Source organism: Dromiciops gliroides, chromosome 1 (genome assembly GCF_019393635.1).
Source record: "Dromiciops gliroides isolate mDroGli1 chromosome 1, mDroGli1.pri, whole genome shotgun sequence".
Classification (NCBI taxonomy): Eukaryota; Metazoa; Chordata; class Mammalia; order Microbiotheria; family Microbiotheriidae; genus Dromiciops; species Dromiciops gliroides.
In genome coordinates, this window is record NC_057861.1 from 633,072,250 (window position 1) to 633,087,676 (window position 15,427).

The 15,427-nt window shown below is 51.4% G+C and overlaps 2 protein-coding genes across 4 annotated transcripts; both read left to right on the forward strand.

The window, feature by feature from the left end:
- Positions 1-1,037: 1,037 nt before the first annotated feature.
- Positions 1,038-5,562, forward strand: PRRT2 (proline rich transmembrane protein 2). The gene is made up of 4 exons (XM_043976238.1): positions 1,038-1,170; positions 2,328-3,472; positions 3,904-4,036; positions 4,421-5,562. Exons 2-4 carry the CDS (start codon positions 2,393-2,395, stop codon positions 4,429-4,431), a joined length of 1,224 nt encoding a protein of 407 aa, XP_043832173.1. The 5' UTR covers positions 1,038-1,170; positions 2,328-2,392; the 3' UTR covers positions 4,432-5,562.
- A 690-nt stretch (positions 5,563-6,252) lies between these two features.
- On the forward strand, positions 6,253-9,222 carry PAGR1 (PAXIP1 associated glutamate rich protein 1). 3 transcript variants are annotated; one of them, XM_043976246.1, is made up of 4 exons: positions 6,253-6,374; positions 6,989-7,508; positions 8,011-8,093; positions 8,342-9,222. In XM_043976246.1, exons 1-4 carry the CDS (start codon positions 6,314-6,316, stop codon positions 8,539-8,541), a joined length of 864 nt encoding a protein of 287 aa, XP_043832181.1. In that variant the 5' UTR covers positions 6,253-6,313; the 3' UTR covers positions 8,542-9,222. The 3 variants fall into 3 exon arrangements, with proteins under 3 accessions (XP_043832181.1, XP_043832198.1, XP_043832189.1); XM_043976263.1 differs by having other exon boundaries at positions 6,305-6,436; XM_043976254.1 differs by having other exon boundaries at positions 6,356-6,637.
- Positions 9,223-15,427: the final 6,205 nt, after the last annotated feature.

A 15,427-nucleotide genomic window follows, 5' to 3' on the forward strand; every position in this document is an offset into this window, starting at 1 on the left:
AACCTGGGGTCAACAGCAGCAGCCCCCACTGCCATCCTCCCACCCACCCAGACACCAGAGTCTGTTTCCTTCTTCCTTTGGGCCCTGATCCCAGACTCAGTTCTCTATTTAATCTCCCTCCTCGGCCGAGGACACCAGTGGTTGCAGCCCAGATGCAGGGTGGAGCAGGGAGGATCCAGTGTCTGTGGCTAGCAAGCTCCAGGACTCCTAGGTCTCTGGGGAAATCCCTGCCCTGGGGAAGCAAATCACTATTCGAGGCTGCTGCTAGACCTTCGCGGGCTATCTGCTCCCTTTAGGGCAGAGTCAGCTCCCCCCAGCATCCCTGCCAAAGGGCATAATCTTGGGACCCCACAGTCAAATACCTGCAAAGTCATGTCATCGATGCAAGCTGGAACAGTGGCAAGGCTGGGGAAAGTCTGAGAGCCCCAGTACGGGGTGGGTGGGGCCAGCGAAGAGGGGAAGTTGCAGTTGGCCCCTACCGACACCCAATTCCTGCCTTTACCTCCCTTGGAGCTCACCAGCCTTCCCTGAGGTGCTCCTTCACAGCCCCTTTACCTGCGTCCCACCTCCCAATCCCTTCCTTTCCACGTCCTTGTCACTCTCTCGGACCCTTTCCGGCTGCTCCTGGTCCACCTCTCAGCGAGGAAAGGGGGAACCCTTTCTTCTCGCGCTCCCCTGTGGGTCCTTTCCCTCTCCCACCGCCCATACCCTGACCCCGCAGCCTAGCCTGTCCCCCCGTCTCCGGACACAGCCCCGGTTCCCCTCCCCTTCCCCCCATGCCAGCCTCTCCCGTCTGGTCTCACACCCCGCACCGCAGCCCTTCAAGCTGAGGGAGGGGGAGGGGAAGTTCGGTGACCGTTGGGCAGGAGGGGGGGCGCGAGGGCCTGGGGGGTTCGCTGGGTGAGGAGGGGTGGGGGCGCGAGGCAACCTGCTGGTTGCCAGGGTAACTCAGGGCCCCAGCGCGCGAGGCTCCCCCGAGTCCAGGATGGGAGGGGAGGCGATGGAGTGCAGGGGGGGCGGGGGCGGTGCGCGCAAGGCGGGGTGGAAGGAGGGAGGGGGGACCGCTGCCTTGCTCGCTCGCTCGCTGGCTCGCACGCTTGCTCCCGGGCTGCTGCAGCAGCGGCGGCGGCGGCAGGAACATCCCCCAGGGCTCTGGGAAAAGAAGAGAAGGTGAGCTGAGGGTGTTTCGGAAGGCCTGGGGGCCTGGGGGCCGGGGGAGGCTAGGAGGGGAAGAGATTCACTATATGAATGTAGGGTGCATGGACTCACGGAGCCCCGGCACAAGAATGCGGGGTCTCTGCGGGTGGGAGGGAGGTACCGAGGCTCTGGATGGGGCTTGAGAAGCTGGGGGGGGGGGGAGGATACTTGCGAAACCAAGATGTTAAAGGGAATGTAAAGGCACGGAGATCTGAGGGGGAAAGGCAGCAGGGAGGGTGACGCTCCCCTGGGAGAAGGGATTGGAGACAGATAAGGAAGGGATTCCCCCTTCTCTAGGGGAGGGGGCTCCATATGCACGCAGTAAGAAAACCACCAGTCTGAGCTGGGGGGGGGGGGGAGTGTGAGGAAGGGAGGAAGAAGGGATGGAGAGAGTTACCAAACGAGGGAGATTGGAGCCAGTTTGAGGGGAAATGGAGGAAGGAGGGGAGAGCGCAGGGTGACATAGAAAGGAAGAATGTCCATCTGCCTGGGAGTGGGCTCATCGGCGTGCCTGTGAGACTGTATTTGCTAGGCAAGGTGGTGAGTGACTGCCTGCCTGACTGCCTGCCTCCCTGCCTGCCTCCTTATGCCTCAGCGTCTGGATCTGTCTATGCGTGTCTGCATCTCTGTCCATGGCTGAGTTTCTCTGGATGATACAGGGAAGGGGGGACCCTCAAGAAAGTGAGGGTGGGTGGAGAGCTGAAGGAAGGCTAGCTTTCTGCTCCTGGTACCCAAAGGGTTAACCCAGGTCTCTCCAGAACTATAGACAGCTGAGTGAAAGAGAACCTCACTTTCTAAGGCACCCCATTGCCTTCCTCATTTCCAGCATCGCAGCACCACCTCCCCACCTTAAACCCCACCCCACCCCCACTTCACTGCTGTCCCACCTGGAGGGAAGGAAAGTCTCAGCTCTTTCTATTACTTACCCAATGCTGCTAACCTACCCTCTAGCCCAGAGGAGAAAGCGGGCATCTCTTGAGGTCCTTCCCTCTGAGTCTGTTAACACTTAGCCACTACCTTGGCCCTCTTCAGAGTCAGAGGTGCCTCTGTTCAGAGCCAGCTGAGGCTCCTGGGCTCCATATTCTATACTTTCCCTTCCCCAGACCCAGCTGTGTCTCCTCTTATTCCAGGATATCCTGTTGCTGCTCTCTCCCCTTCCCCCCACTATCCTATCCCTCCCCTATCCTATCTCAAGATGGCATCCAGTGGCTCTGAAGGGACAGAGATGAAGGGGGATGAGGAGGGTACCTCAGCCCAGGGCGAAGGGACTGGAACAACTCCTGGAGCAGAGACTACCCTTCCCCAGACTCCAGCTGGGGCCCAGGACATCACAGAGGCCCCCCAAATGGGTTCAGATTCCACCAGACCCTCCGATAAAGGCCCAGAAGTGGGGACATCTGAACGGGCAATAAAAACTTCAGAGGCACTAGAAGGGACCCCAAACCCAGCCAAGGACACAGACTCCATACCAGACCCAGGAAGTTCACAGACAGAACAGACCCCTGCAGCAGACTCACATTCTCAGCTAACACCACAATACTACAAAGAATCTGTCCCAGCTCCAGGAGGGAGCAAAGAGTCTGCCCCAGAAGAGAGTAAAAAGCCAGCCCCAGAAGAGAGCAAAAAGCCAGCCCCAGAAGGGAGCAAAGAGCCAGCCCCAGAAGGGAGCAAAGAGCCAGCCCCAGAAGAGAGCAAAAAGCCAGCCCCAGAAGAGAGCAAAAAGCCAGCCCCAGAAGGAAGCAAAGCGCCTACCCCAGTCCTAGAAGTAAACAAAGAACCATCTCCAACCACAGGCCCAGAGGCAGAACAGGGGACTAAGCAGGAAGCAGTGTCTGACCTCAGGCCTGTCCCCCAGCCTACATCTCCTGTCCAAAAGGCAATGCCCATCTCCACAACCCCTGAGGACCTAACAGAGGACCTGATGGAGAAACAAGAGAATGGAGCTGTAGTGCCAATGAAGGCTGGAGAAGGGGACAAGAGCACAATCTCTCAGCCCCACTCTCCTCCTGCACCCAAGGGCCCTCCAGCCAATGGGGCACCCCCAAAGGTGCTACAGCAGTTGGTGGATGAGGAGAGAGGAATTGGGGGGCATGGTACAAAGTCTGGCTCCCCCCGAGGCAGCCTGAGCCGCCAGCCCAGCTCCCTGCTGGGGGGGCCAGGAGGTGAGGGGGGTGAAGGGGTCCCAAAGCCACGGGACTACATCATCATCGCCATCCTTTCCTGCTTCTGCCCAATGTGGCCTGTCAACATTGTGGCTTTTGCTTATGCCATCATGGTGAGTTTTTGGGAATCCCTACCTTCCCTTTGCCCTAGCTCCCTTATACTACTGGTCAAGTGCTGTTCATGTGCCTGACTTGGAAACCCCAGGTATGAGGGGGATGGGAATTGGGGAGGGGGGAGGGGGTTTGGGACACGTCCTCATGGACCCTGAGGACCACATCTCCAAAAAATCCTAGGGCTCTTCCTTTAGATTTCTGTCCACTTATTCTCCTTTGATCTCATCTCTCCCTGGCCCTTGTATCCCAGAAACTTTCTCCAAGACCCTCTCCTTCCCAGGGAGGAGAAAAGGAAGAGTCTTTGACCTTCTATTGACAATATGCCATCTTTTTATCCTCCTTCCCTCTCCTCTATATACATTCTGACTGAAACTCCGGCTGGATGATGATGGTCACCTGACCCACACCCCCTTGTTGCTGACTACCCCAGTCTCGGAACAGTCTACAGCAGGGTGATGTGGATGGAGCTCAGCGCTTGGGACGGGTGGCCAAGCTGCTGAGTATCGTGGCATTGGTTGGAGGGGTCCTCATCATCATTGCTTCCTGTATCATCAACTTTGGATGTGAGTATGAGCATGGGTTGGTTGGGGAGTGGGGGTGGGGATGGGGTAGGGGGTTGGGTGAATGGTGGGTGTTTATGGTAGAACCTGGAAGTTTCTAGTTAGATAACTGAATGGGTGGAGATGGGTTGTGTTTCTTTAAAGAGCTGTGGCTCTGTGGAAATAGAACTAGATTTTGAAGAAAAGTGGAACTGGTTGTTAGTGGAGGCCTAGCATCAACTAACCTCATGTACCTGCTCTCTCTGTCTGTTTCTCCCCTCTATCTCTCTCTCTCTCTCTCTCTCTCTCTCTCTCTCTCTCTCTCTCTCTCTCTCTCTCTCTCTCTCTCTCTCTCTCTCTCTCTCTCTCTCTCCCTTCCCCCCCAACCCCTTTCTCTCCTCTGAACAGTATTTAAATGAGAGGTTCTACCCTGTGCCCCTACGACTTTTTCTTCTGAACTACCAGGGGTCCATCTCTTACCTGGGGTGAGGCCTAATGATGGCCCCTACCACCAGCCCTTGATCCTACAAAGACTAAGGGAACTGGAACAGGGCCTTGTTTACAGTATTCCTTTCCTCTCCTTTCCCTCCCCACGTCCACCTCATTCACTTTTCCCAGCCCCTCTTCTATCCTCTTAGATTACCTGCCAATCTTTCCTCTTTTTCTTCTTTCCACCCCCTTGTCCACCTTCTTACTCCCTCCCCTGCCTCCCTTGTTTTCTTCCCATATTCTCAGCCTCCTTTTCTTTCTTCATGCCCTTCTCCCAACCTCTCTTTTCTTCTCATCATCTTTCCCAGCCCCAATCTGCCCTTTTCTCTCATTTCCCTTTCCATCCCCTGCCTCAATTTCTCATCTTCCCCCTTCCCCTTTCTTGGGCATACTACAAACCCAATAGTCTGAAGTGGGGGCTGTGGTGGGTGACCTGACCCTGTTCCCCACCTCCAGCTGAATAGACTGATCTTTCCCAAAGCCTGCCCTCCTCCTTCCCTCACAGAAGGGGTTGACAGGGGCTCTGCCCAGTTCAAGTTGGGGAAGGGAGTGATGGTGGGACATCCTCCTGGGAATGATATGCAAAAACAAAACCCCAGCCTATCTCTGACTGTTCATTCTCTTCAAAGACAATTCCTGGGAGTAGACTTAAAGGTCTACCCTCCCAAATATCTCCCTATGAAGCAGAGTATGGGGAGAGAGCTGCACTGAGGGGCATGAGGGGAAGGGAGGGGGGTGGGCCTTAAAGAGTGGGGTGGGGGGAGGGGGTGCATTGCTGTTTGGTTTGCGATGCCTGTTCTACTCACATACCACGCATGAGGGAATAGAACTGGGGTGGGTGATTTCTAACCCGGGGCGTACAGGCCCAGTCGAATTATCCAGGCGCTGTGCCCCGGTCCACGTCCCCCTCCCCTGGCTGCCCCAAAGGAGAGGATTTTAACAGCTTATTTATGTATTAGTTTATTTATAGGGGGAGGGTTATGCCATTCACATGCTTTGTAAGAAAAAAAAAAGCCAAAAAATCGGACCAAATGCCCAGCGGCTGAGCTCGAAGCCTGGGCTTGCAAGGGGCGTTTCTTCGTGGATTTTTTTAAAGGGACCAGGGCGACTTTGCCGCACGAGTCGGGGCAAGAGGTTTGGGGTGGGGGTGGGGAGCTACCCAGCCCAGTTGGCAGAGATTTTTTTCTTTTCTTAAAAAAAAAACAAACAAAACAAAAACAAAAACACACACATCCCAAAATTATCTTACTGGTTACCATTTTGTATGGAGGATGCTGCATGAATCTGAACACTAATAAACTGAGATTGTGCATGAAATGTTGCTCCCTCGGCGTCCTCTGTCCATCTGTCCTCCCTCCTCTGCCTCCACGCCCATTATCAGTCCCAACATAGTCCTAGGGACATTTTACTCTCAGAACTGACTGTTCCCCCGCAGCCCCCGGCTTCCGAGCCTCAATTTTTCTCATCTGTAAAATGGGTATGATGATGTATGCCCTGCCTGCTTCTTAAGGGTGGTGGTGAAGAAAGCGCTTTGCAAAGCCTAAAGCGATACAGAGAAGTGTATGAAGACTGGTCGGCTCTTATTCTCCTCTAAGACTTTCAAGACAACTAGCCTCGGTGAAAACGGGGAGCGAAAAGGGGGCGGGGGAGGGGGAAGCAGGGATATGAGACGCAGGGATCATACCTACGCCAAGCATGTTTGGTGCAGTGCGCACGCGCGGCCTTGGTGGCCATCTTAATTCCTGGCTGACGCCAGTCGAGATTCCGCGGCCCTTCCCTCATTTCCCGGGCCTTGAGTCCTGCCCCCAGCGCATGCGCTTACTATGGCCGGAGTTGGGGAGTGAGAAGGGGGTGGGCAAGGGTGCTGCGCCAGGTGCGTATGAATCTCCTCGCGCGAAGGACAGGAACGCAAGTGGACGTCGCGTGGCCGTGGGGGTTGGTCCCGAGATCGACTTCGCGGGAACCCGCGTGGATGCGCGCGTCGCGGTCGCTGGGGCGGAGAGTGGGGAGGGGGAGGAGTTAACGTGGGAAAAGCGCGCGCGCGTGGACTCTCCTGGCTCACCGGCCCATCCCCCAGTCCTGTCTGTGTACGACCCCCCCAGGGGGAAAAGGGGAAGAGACAGGAGACTTGTCTAGGTGTGCGGTCTTTTCTCCCGAGATGGCTTTATAAATTGGGCGTTGGGTGGGGGCGTGGCTTTTTGTAAAGATCTACTTTTCCTCACCCCTACGCTTTGAGATCCCGGAGGAGACCTTGGAGGTGGGGGGGGGCGGGCTGGGGGCGGAGAATGGGGGCTGGGGTGGGGTGCAGCTAGCTCTTTATCCTGTCAGTCTGGAGATACCCCTTCAAAATCGCCCTGGTGGATCCTACTCTCCCGATTGGGATTGGAGATCCCTATTATTGACACCTCCCCCTGAGGGCCCGCCAGTGCCGTCCCCCACCCCCCCACCCCCCAGCTGTCAGTCATTGTAGGGCTTCCTCCCCTACAGCTCAAGGGCCCAGGCCCAGGGCCATGGAGTCCTTGGCGGTGACCAATGCTGCGTTGGAGCCCGGGGAAGGGGAGGTGACTTCTGGCCTGGAAGCTTTGGCTGTGGAGGACCCTGCAGGAGCCCCTGCCCGGACTGACCCAGCCCAGGAGGTAGAGGAAGAGGGAAGGGAAAGGGCCAGAGAAGAAGTCCAGGTGGAGGTGGAAGCAGAGGAGCCCGTCCTTGAAGAGGCACAGGTTGAACCAGCTGGTACATCTGAGGAGGAAGAAGATGACGAAGAAGATGAAGGAAAGGAAGACTGGTGTGTGCCTTGCAGTGATGAAGAGCTAGAGTTACCCCAGAATGGAGAACCCTGGATGCCACCCCCTGCTGAAATTCGAAAGCTCTATGAGCTGCTGGCCACTCATGGGACCCTGGAGCTCCAGGCTGAGGTTCTACCCCGAAGGCCTCCCACTCCAGAGGTCCAGAGCGAGGAGGAGAAATCAGATGAAGAGCCTGAAGCAGAGGAGGAGGAAGAGGAAAAGTGAGTGAGTGTAGCAGCCTCCTGATACAGGGCACCACAGGAGAAGGATGGGAGGGACAGGGGTTGATAAGAGTAGTTTGAAGCTATAAATAATAGCAATCAATTATAGAGCACCTACGATGGGCTTTACAGATATCTCATTTGATGCTCACAACAGGGAGAGGGGAGCACAGATGAGGAAACTGAGGCAGGTTAAGTGACTTGGCCAGGATCACAGGGCTACCAAGTGTCTGAACCTAGATTTTATCTTAGGTCTAACTAATTCCTGGTCCAATACTCTATCCACTTGACCAATAAAGTAGGATAAATGTCTAGGGAAAGAGGAAGGGGTAGGGAGGCTAAGGAATATGGAACAGAGCAGGAAGGAACTTAAGGGTCAGAGATAAAAAAGAAATCCAGAAAGCAAATTGAGGAAAAAAGCAGAGGGCAGCCCTCCCTTCCCTTGGGAGTGTTCAACAAAGGACGCAGCCCACAGCCCTCTTTCTCTTTTGCCTGGCCCCAGGCCTCATGTACCCACAGAATTTGACTTTGATGATGAGCCCATGACGCCCAAGGATTCTCTGATTGACAGAAGACGTACCCCAGGTACGAATTGGGGACCTTGTGTGGAAACAGGAGTGGAGGGGAGCAGGTGGGAGGGGTTCAGAGGGAGCGAGTATTCTTCCCCCCACCCCCACCCCCAAGGCAGCTAGGCATAGCATCGCCCCTCATCCCCACCAAGTGCCCCGCAGTTTGTGTAATTGACCGTCACTACTCACTCTCCGGAGCCCCTAGCGGTAGCCGGGCAGCGGGGCGCGGGTTCCTCAGTCTTCCCATCCCGTGCGCTCCTCCAGGGAGCTCGGCCCGGAGTCAGAAGCGCGAGGCACGCCTCGACAAGGTTCTCTCCGACATGAAGCGGCACAAGAAGCTAGAGGAGCAGATCCTCAGGACTGGCCGAGATCTCTTCAGCCTAGACTCGGAAGACCCCTCGCCTTCGACCACTCCCGTCCGACCCACCGGAGGAGGGCTCTTCTTGAGGCAGCGGAAATACTGAGCGAACAGGGGAGGGGGCTCCCCTCTGCGGCCCCCCGGAGCGCGAGGGCGCCTGGCACGAGGCCGGCCGTAGAAGGAGCTGGCGATGGAGGACTGCCGTGGTGGAGTGGTGGATGGACCGAGTTTCGGTGGTTGTGTTTTTGTAAACTGAGCAGTTACATTCCAAGGAGGTTTTTTTTAGGCCAATCTTTGGTATCTAAATAAAGACTGTGCAGCTAGCTATCCCCTCGCCACTCCCCTTTATCCGCCAGCCTCCGAGGAGGGGTCGTTACGGCGGAGAAACCCCAAAGTTCAGGAGGCTTTGCTGTCCCCTCCCCTTCTCCCTCCACGGGGGGGCGGGAGAACTTGGATAAGGAAGGCCCCAGGATTGCTCGTGAGTTGGGTTCAAGAGACTATTGACCAAAACTGGCTCTTCTCCCGGGCTCCCCAAAGTATGGGGTGAGGAAGCGAAGCCCCTTCCAGCCCAGCGGAGAGCCGGGAGCCTCCAGGCGGAGTCTGCTCCTTCCTCCGACCCACCCTCCCTGGGCCCTTTAAATGCTCCGGTCCCACCCCTCTCCGGCCTGACTACCAGGAAGTCTATTACAGCGGTGCAGTGCGGTGGGGTGGGGAGAGGACTTGCGCTTCCCGAGGGATGAGACGTCGGCCGCGGACGACACTTCCAGCCCAGTGACTCTGAGACCCCTCCGTAAGTGCCCCTCTCGCTCCCGCTTCGGACCGCCTTCCCCACCCCCTTTCAGTAAGGAGTCTGTTAGGGCTGGAGGAGGTGGCGGTGGGAGACTGCTCTGTGACCCCCCGGCCGGAATCCTCGTGGTGCCTAGGAGACCCCGGAAATGTCCAGATAGCAGCAGCCTAGAACTAGGGGATGACCCAGTTGAGCTGGCCTTTCTGTCTTTCGGGGATTCGATGCTCTTGCATCGAAGGCTCTTAGGTATTATTGGGGCTTTTCTCTTGGCAGCCATCTGAACAAGGGGGTGTGCTGGTGGGAAGAGACCCCCTCGTTGGGGGGCCACGAGAAGGCCCAAGCTACCGAATCTGTCGAAATTGCCTTCAGAAGGGAGTGCCCCTAGCCCTGGCATTTGTGGTAGAACATTCTCTTCTCTGATCCAGAACTAAGCCTGGCATTCCCCTGGCATTCATTTAGTGCTGTCCCCACCCCGGCCAGAGGGAGTCCTTGAGGGAGACTTTTCCTCTTGACTCCCTACCATACTACTTCAGAGATCCCTTCTGGGGCTGGCAGGACTGAGGAGGAATTCACTGTCTGTCCCATAAGTTTCTACTGTCCCTCTCTGCCTTGGAGTCGGCTTGTCCTCAGGGCATCACTTTTTCCCTGGGGGAGGGGGACTGTGTGGTTTTGGGAGTTCTAGGACTGTAGCAGATTAGACCTGAGCACCCTGGGGAGGCTATATATACACCCACAGATTTTAGTGGTTATCTGAGCTAACTTTCTCATCTTACACCAGGCCACAAATCAGCCCTAGATGGAGCTGATGAGGAGATTTTCACTTAATAGTTTTTAGAACTGAGTTCAGTCTGACAGTAGGAAATCCTCTGGAATCTTCTGGTCCCTCTGATTTTACATTTCCCTTTATCTGTTTTTGCTGGTCCTCTGAGGAATGAGTGTCCCTTGACCCACCCTACTAATCAGACTTTTCAATCCTGACTCATTCTGGCATTCAGAGTGGGCTTGCCTAGAGAAAAGCAGGAAGCCATACAGATGGTCATGAGATCAAAAAGGACCTTTGGAAACCATATAACTTGATACTGGGAGGGGCCCTCCTTTTGAAAATAAGACTTATCTAAGGAAGAGAAACAAAATGTGTCCCTGGACTTGTGACTAACCGAAATCCCTTCAATGGGCTTCTCAGGGTTTTTTCACTGACAAGTCTCCTAATAGTGTGACCTCTTCCCAACTAGGAGGTGCAGTGGGGTAGAGCTGGGCATTTGGAATGTGGCATCTGACCCTTAGTAGCTGAGTGATGGGGCAAATAACTTTATCTCTCTTAGGCTCAGTTAATTGCATCTTCCTTCCAGGGCTGTTGGTTAACTATTACACATTAGCTATAATAGCTGTTACTAGCTATTATAATTATTTGCTGGTTAGGCCAAACAGAAACACCTGCCCCCAGAAATAATATATTGACATAAATGCTACCGACAGGGGCAGCTAGGTGGCACAGTGGATAGAGCACCGGCCCTGGAGTCAGGAGTACCTGAGTTCAAATCCAGCCTCAGACACTTACTAGCTGTGTGACCCTGGGCAAGTCACTTAACCCCAATTGCCTCACTAAAAAAAAATAATAATAAAAAAAAATGCTACCAACATTCATTCATTCAACAGATGCCCCCAAAGTGTCTATTATGGATACAAAGATTTCAAAGGAAAGTCATAAACAAGGTGCTATTAAAAGTAGTTCATGGATTTTTCAACAAAAGCTTAGTAAAGCACCTATTTATTGTGTGTACAGGGTGCTGAGAGAGAGCTGGCCCAGCATAGCAGATAAGGAAGTGAACTTGGAATCAACAGACATGATTCCAAGTCCACTTCCTTATGTGAAGTACCTACTATGTGCCAATTACTGTGTGCTCAAGATATTAATGGAAGAATAAATCCTTGCTCTTGAGGCACTCCCATTCTAGTGGGGTAGATAGCATAAAAACAACTATGTACAGAGTAAATTGGAGGTGGTGTTGTAGGGGACCAGGAAAGACCCTGAGAAGGGTAAGGTTGGAGCCTAGACTTCTAGGGAAGCCAGGAAACAGGTGAGACAGATTGCATGCTAGGCAACCAGGCAGAGCCAGTGAAAAAGCACAGCTTCAGGAGATAGGTGAATTGTGCAAGGAACAGCAAAGAGGGCAGTGTTTCCTGAATTTTAGAGTTAGATGGAAAGGTAGGAAGTAGTTTGTGAAGGTCTTTAAAAACTAAACAAGGGGCAGCTAGGTGGCACAGTGGATAAAGCACTGACCCTGGATTCAGGAGGACCTGAGTTCAAATCTGGCCTCAGACACTTGACACTTACTAGCTGTGTGACCCTGGGCAAGTGACTTAACCCTCCTTGCTCTACCAAAAAAAAAGGTGGGGACCATTTACCCCCCACCCTGCTGATGAAAAGATAGGAGCTGTCATAAATATTTCACTTCAATAGTAAACACCCTCCTGACCTCCAGTCTCCTATCTCCAAGGAGGGGGAAAGAGAACAAGTACAATTTCCTGAAATCAGCCCCTTCTCCCTCAAGTGTCTAATCAAGCAAAGGAACAAGGAAACAATAACTGATGGATCAGTATGGGGCCAGTTTTCATATTTGCTTTAGGTGTATAATTATGAGAAAACTCATTGCATCAGTCTTCAGATCTGGCTGGGTTTCTGGTCAGCATAACTACTTAAGGAGGCTGAGGTAGGCCATTTTCCCAGCCCCAAAGGGCTAGGTTTAAATAATGCAATAAAGTTTTCTCACAAGACAGAAATTGGACTAACCAATAACTGAATAGAAAGGGAACTGAGCCAGATCCTGAATTGAGTCACAAGATGGAGTCAGTGTGGTTCACTCAGTTAATTACCACATCCTCTGTGTCAGTTTCCTCACTTGCCACATAAAGCCGTCGCATTCAGTGGCCTCAGAAGTCCTTTCCAGTAATAAATTTATGAACCTTTGAACCTTAGCACCATAGTTTACTGTCACAAGTAGGACTAGATGCCAGAAAAAGATAGTATTTCATTATAAGTACACTAACAAAGGACCAAGTGCCCTGTGAGATCCAAAGGGACTAGTTATAGAAGAGGTAAAATCAAGACAGGTTTCATGGAAGAAGGGTTGCCTTTGAGTTGGGCATTAATGGAGGAGGGTTCAATAGGCAAGGAAGGACAGAGAAGGCATTCTAGGCATAAAAAAATAATATAAGCAAAAGATTGGTAGTGAGTGAGTAGTGCATATTTGGATAGAAACTGATTGGGTTCAGCTGGGGTGAAAAGCTGCAAGTGAAGGCTAAGGCTGGTGCCAAATAGTGAAAGGCCATGAATGGCAGGAGTTCAGACTTTACCAACATGGAATCACTGAAGACTTGTTTTTATTTTTTTTTGTTTTGTTTGCGGGGGAGTGAAGGTTAAGTGACTTGCTCAGAGTCCCACAGCTAGTAAGTGTCAAGTGTCTGAGGCTGGATTTGAATTCAGGTCCTCCTGAATCCAGGGTCAGTGCTTTATCCACTGCACCACCTAGCTGCCCCCCACTGAAGACTTTTGAACAGAGGAGTGACTTGTGATCATAGACTTAGAACTGGGGGGGTGGGGAGAAACCTTAGAGGGCATCTGGTTAAATTATCCCCTCCTAGTGCAGATGAGAAAACTGAGTCCCAAAGACGTTAGGTCACACAGTAAATAAGGAACAGAAAAGGGATTCAGGCCAAGGTGTTGAATCCCCAAATCTAGGCTTCTTTTTACTACTCTGTGCTCTTTTCATGAACCTCCAGTTGTATCTAAGATTATTTTGCTATTAAGGATGGCTCACCCAGACAAGAGAAAGCAAAGGGAGAAAAGCCTGGTAGGAGTCTTTTTTTTTTTTTTTTTGTCTGTGAAATGGGTTCTGTCCCCCTGGCCAAGTAGGGAACTCCAGAAATCAACCCATCTCTTTTTTCCCCTTACCTCTCAGGAAGACTTCTGTCCCAATTTTGGGATGCAGCCAAAGCAGTACTTCGGGGGGAAGTTTATATCTTTAAATGTATATATTAATAAAAGAGAGAAGGAGCAGGTGAATTGGGCATGCAACTAAAAAAATAGAGAAAGAAAAATTTAAAATCCCCAATTAAACAGCAAAATGGAAATCATGAAAATCAAGGGAGGAAGTAATCAAATTCAAAGTAAGAAAATCATTAAACTGGAGGTTGGAGCCAAGATGGTGAAGGAAAGGCAGTAACCTCTCTGACCTCCCTGCATGATCAAGCCAAAAACCTCCAAATAATGCCATAGGACAATTCCTGGAGCAGCAAAACCCACAAAAGGATGGGGTGAGATTATTTTCCAGCCAAAGATGGCTTAAAAGATCAGCAGGATGGGGCTGCTATGCTGGGGCAGGAGTGGAGCCCAACCCCATAGTCACACAGACACAGATCCAGACGCAGGTTGGTCACCCAGACCCAGGCCATGCCATGCCAGAGAAAGAAACCCCCAGAGCCTCTAAATCGGCTGCAGCACCGGCATCTTCTGGAACTAAGCTCATGGTTTGGTGAGAGGGCTGGGGGGCGGTGGGGGGGGGCACAGAATGCAGGGGTCTCTGCTGGTGCTGACCTGTGCAGGGAAACAGGAAGTGTTCTTGAGTGGTAATGACAGCCCAGGTTGGGGAGGGGTGAAGGTTCACCAGAGCTCTCAACTTTAGCAAAACCAAATTTTGTTTCCTGGTTGAAGAGCAAGTAGTCCTGGGGTTATTTACAGACCAGAGAACAGGTCAGGTGAGTGAAGAACCTGCCTCTCCTTAAATAGATCCACCTGGGACCCCCTGAAGCTTGGGACAGTGCATCCTAGAAGTAGTGCCCTACTTTAAGAAGGAGTTAAGTCAAGAAATAGCCTGGCAAGATGAGCAGACAGAAAAAGATACAGACCATAGAAAGTTTCTTTAGTGACCAGGAAGATTGAGGTACACCCTTAGAAGAAGATAGCAACATGAGGGCTCCTACATCCAAATCTTCCAGGAAAAATATGAATTGGTCTCAGGCCATAGAAGCACTCAAAAAAGACTTCGAAGAGAAAGTAAAAGAGACAGAGGAAAAAATGGAAAGAGAAATGAGAGTGATGCAAGAAAGTCATGAAAAAAAAGTCAACAGCTTCAAAAGCCAAATGGAAAAGCTCTCTGAAGAAAATAATTGACTAAGAATTAGGATTGAACAAATGGAAGCTAATGATCTTATGAAAAACCAAGACACAATAAAGCAAATCCAAATGAATGAACAACAACAACAACAAAAATAGAGGGTAATGTGAAATTTCTTCTTGGAAAAACAGCTGACCTGGAAAATAGATTCAGGAGAGATGATTTGAAAATTATTGGACTACCTGAAAGCCATGATTGAAAAAAGAGCTTAGACATCATCTTCCAAGAAATTGTCAGGGAAAATTGCCTTAATATTCTAGAAGCAGAAGGTAAAATAGAAATTGAAAGAGATCCCAAAATGAAAACTTCTAACAATATTATAGCCAAATTCCAGAGTTCCCAGGTCAAGGAGAAAATATCGCAAGCAGTCAGAAAAAAACAATTCAAGTACTGTGGAGCCACAGTCAGGATAGCACAAGATTTAGCAGCTTCTAGATTAAAAGACTGGAGGGCATGGAATGTGATATTCCAGAGGGCAAAGAAATTGGGATTACAACCAAGAATCACCTACCCAGCAAAACTGTGTATAATCTTTCAGGGGGAAGAATGGAACTTCAATGAAAAAGAGGACTTTCAGGCATTTGTGATGAAAAGACCTGAACTGAATAGAAAATTTGACTTCAAACATAAGACCCTAGAAAAGCATAAAAAGGTAAACAGGAAAAAAATCATGAGAGATATTAAAAGGTTAAACTGTTTACATTCCTACATGGGAAGATGATACATCTAACACATAAGAACTTTCTCAGTATTAGGGCAGATGATAGGAATAAATTTAGAAAGGATACAAGTGGGAATTGATCTTTAAAATGAAATTAAGGGGTGAGAGGGTTGCACTGGGAGAAAGGGAAAGGGAGAGGTGGAATGGAGTAAAGTATCTCACATAAACAAGAAAAAGCTAATGGAATGGTGGGGAAGATGGGGGAAGCAGGGGAGTGAATGAGCTTTACTCTCATCAGAATTGGCTCAAAAGAGGGAATAGTATACACACTCAACTGGGTATAGCAATATATCTTACCCTGAGGGAAAGT